The sequence below is a fragment of the Carassius gibelio genome, chromosome A25 (genome assembly GCF_023724105.1).
Source record: "Carassius gibelio isolate Cgi1373 ecotype wild population from Czech Republic chromosome A25, carGib1.2-hapl.c, whole genome shotgun sequence".
NCBI classification, from domain to species: Eukaryota; Metazoa; Chordata; class Actinopteri; order Cypriniformes; family Cyprinidae; genus Carassius; species Carassius gibelio.
This window is the reverse complement of record NC_068395.1, coordinates 15,294,032-15,297,675: the sequence shown is the minus strand read 5'-3', so window position 1 is coordinate 15,297,675 and position 3,644 is coordinate 15,294,032. Positions and strand designations below refer to the sequence as shown.

At 41.7% G+C, this 3,644-nt stretch overlaps 1 gene segment (V, D, J or C); it reads right to left on the bottom strand.

Annotated features, from left to right (window-relative positions):
- Nucleotides 1–2,854: 2,854 nt before the first annotated feature.
- LOC127947204 (immunoglobulin kappa variable 3-15-like) lies at nt 2,855–3,431 on the bottom strand. The segment is given in 2 exon segments: nt 2,855–3,279; nt 3,368–3,431. Coding segments are annotated over 2 exon segments (384 nt in total).
- Between the last annotated feature and the right edge of the window lie 213 nt (nt 3,432–3,644).

Sequence of the window (3,644 nt, the reverse complement as noted above, 5' to 3'; positions counted from 1 at the left end):
GTCGATGAATCGTCCCAGTACAAGGGAGAAAGGGGTCGAAGACAGCCTGCAGAGAAGAATACAACTCCATTCTGAAGCATTCCAGTTCGAATACAGGCTACCAGCTGCAGACAGTCCCAATTCGTGGGACCAGCACTGGGTCGCATAAAGCCCAACAGCGCCCACAAAGCCTTCCGTAACACCTCCTGGCTCCCGTATCACTGTGTATGGTAATTCCCACCACCCGGTGCAGTCGATGGCATACTAATTATGGCCTCACATTGACGAAGATCTGTTCGGCGTGTCTAAAAGTACTCCTCAGACGCACGCTCCCGGACATTAACCCGGCGCACAGAATGACGGACGACATGACGTCACCTCCAGGACCCATAATACACGCTTCCCTAAGATGTCAATCTCATCTCCTTTTATACTCATTGAACGTACCGTAATCCGCCCATAATTACCATCGTAAATTGAGCGCATCACCACAATCGATTGTGACAGGATTAGCGAAGCCCGTCCTATTGGATTGGTTGCTATACACATTGATTATCCTATCACTGCGTAGTGATCACATATAAATATAGCGGTGAGGTGGTATGACATCATGAGACACGCCCCTTGTTGCTGCGTCATTTGTAGTTGGATAGTTGGATAGTTGGATAGTTGGATAGTGTTGGATAGTGTTGGATAAACCTTGCGGCTGCTGCTTGGTTGACGTGGTCTCTCTTAACCGGTAAGTGAATCTACTGAATGAATTTCATTAGTGCAAGCTTGAGTTTGTGACGATCCAATTTGTTTGTAGTCTAAAGCAAGCGGGAGGGAGCCTTTAATAGTCCAGAGGTTCTGCCTGACGCTACATAGTTTGCCCCATTGTGTGCTGTTTTGCCGACCGAGTGAGCCCACGGGTGCACGGAACATTTGCATACCTAATCAGTTGGGCTTTGAGAGATTGCACGGATACGATTATCACGAATCAGAGTGCCTTGTCCCCCTTGTGCACTTATTTAATTAAGTATTACGGTCTGGACATCTGACTCAGGTAGTATATTTTTAAAGCTAGAATACATTGATTTAGTTGTTATTTTTGTTTATAATTAAATTTCATTTACAGGTAGACTTGTTGCGTCTGCGGGCGATTTTTAACTTCTTACTGTGGGGGGCTCCGTGGGAAGTATCGTCCAGAGGCGCTGTTGCTTTGCCAGTCCTTTAATATTGTTGTGTTCCCTTGTGTTCTGTTATTTGAGCAATGTTTGTAAAATGGTTGTTTATTTTCTGTGTTTAATGTTTTCTTTTGACTGATTTATTGTTTTGGTATTTTCTTTAACACTCTATTGTATTTTGGTTTATTTTGTGTATACAAAAGTGTTTTACTTTCCTCTTGTTTTACCCTCAAGTGTAACATATCATCTTGTTGTTACAGGAGCTGAGTGCCGAAAGCGGGGTGGATTTTGGTGGTGGTGCTACTTCACGAGTGCTGTGTGTTGTGTGTGTGTGTGTTTCCACACAGGTGTAACAAAAGTGTGCGGTGTTGTGGAGGCCTATTAGTTCCCTTATTCCCAGTTGTTATGCCTCGGCTCCTGCATCCTCTTCCTACAGTTTGAGGTTATTGGCCACCCATATCACATTCATTGAATTATTATTATTTTTTTTTTCTTTTTGTTGCATAAAATTTTATTTTTAATAAAATTTCATAATTGTTTTACCCACGTCTTCTGCCAATTTATTGCACATGAACCTGTGTTGCCTACGGGCAAGGTATTATCTCTGGCACCGTGCCAGGGTGGCGTAGTCGCTCCATCTATTCTGACAACCCTCTGTGTCCTGCCGCACATAGACTGTATAAAATCAGGTTCAAACTAATAGCACGTAATTTATGTCTTTATGATGGTTGGTTGATATACCAGAAGCATGACCAAAAGGGAGGCTAGGCTCCTCTATGATGTTACTTTTCTCAGCACTCCCCTTCTCTCTCACTTAGCGGTTGTAATTACATCAGCAGATTCAGCACATTCGCGATAGAAAAGCGGAGCTTTCATGTAATGGTATTACAACTGTGAAATTACAAACAAAAATATATACATTCTGAGACATGAACTGAAATGAATAGTGAATTTTAATAACATTAAATCTTCCTCATTTTCACCTCGAAATTTGGGTGAACTGTGCCTCCCCTGCCTCACCCGACGAGCCGCCACTGAAACCGACTAAATCATAGTGAACGCGGGAAAATCTAAATGCGCACCCGCACTAGTCTAATCTAACGTACAAGACTACACTATGGGTGTTTGTAAGATGTTATTAAACAAGCTAGGTAAACGTCTGTATAAAACGCCTGTTATAATCGCTAACAGACTTATGGAGTTCCACAACAACTGAAACACGTTTTCTCGTGTGTCGGTGGTGGTGAGGTAAAAGGGGAGCAGGCAGTGGACCAAAGCAATGTGAGGCAAAGCAGGGGGAACTCGGGATCTTTACAACTTGTTTTTGTTGTTGCTCAGTTTGCATTTGTATTGTTTTGCTACTTACACAATTAGTTTAATTATGTATCATTATATTATTTACAATACACATATTTCAATTATATTTCGGGGGGGGGGGGGGGCAACCCTCAGATAGGGGGGGTTCGGACCTGCAACACAGAGATGACAGATGAGCAGAAGTCTTGTGTGATGTGAGCAGCAGTGATTCATGTAGTCAGAGAGTTGTGTAGTGAAGACAAGACTCAATCTGGACTTTGAGGCTATTTCATAAACTTTAATGATGGAAAAAAGTCCTCATGCAACTTATGAATGGAAATGTTTGGTTTCTGCTAATAGATAGTTTTCTGCATTGAAATTTAATGATCTACAGACAAGAGTGACTGAGATTCATCACATCCATCAGCAGCTGCAGTATCTCTCAGCTGTATCAGTGCAGTCACTGTGACTCTGACTGACGGAGGTTTTTGTACGACTCTTTATCACTGTGTGAACACCCAGCTACCACTAATAGAGTGTAAACTCTGACAGTAATAATCTCCTGTATCTTCAGTCTGGACTCCACTGATGGTCAGAGTGAAATCACTGTTAGATCCACTGCCACTGAATCTAGATGGAGTTCCAGTGTAACGGGTTGTTGCATAATATATGAGGAGTTTAGGAGCTTCTCCAGGTTTCTGTAAAAACCAGTACATCCGTGACCCATTACTATCACTGTAGACATTACTGCTGGTTTTACAGTTTATTCTGACTTCTTGTCCTGGTTGAGCTGCTGTTATTGATGGACTCTGAGTTACAGTGATCTGTCCTCTACTCTCTAAAAGAAAGGAACAAAGCATAATAATATGATGTATATTTCACATTTTAAAATAATGAATTATCTCTATGAAAGTTTTACCACAAACCTTGAGCAAACAATGTAAGAGTCCAGATGAGGATGATGATGTTGTTCATTGTTGTTGTTGTGTCTTGTGTGATGATGAAGATTGTGTTCTGTTCTGCTCTCAGTCATGAAGTGTTAAACTCACAGCACTATAAACTCTCTCAGAGCACTGAAGCATGTTGTGATGATGCAAAGAAGTGGGCAGGATTCACAACAGATCGAGCTGCTAAGACTAATGCTGTAATATTTAACTCTCTTTGTATCTCTGCTATCTCATGTACACTGCATAATGTAAGATG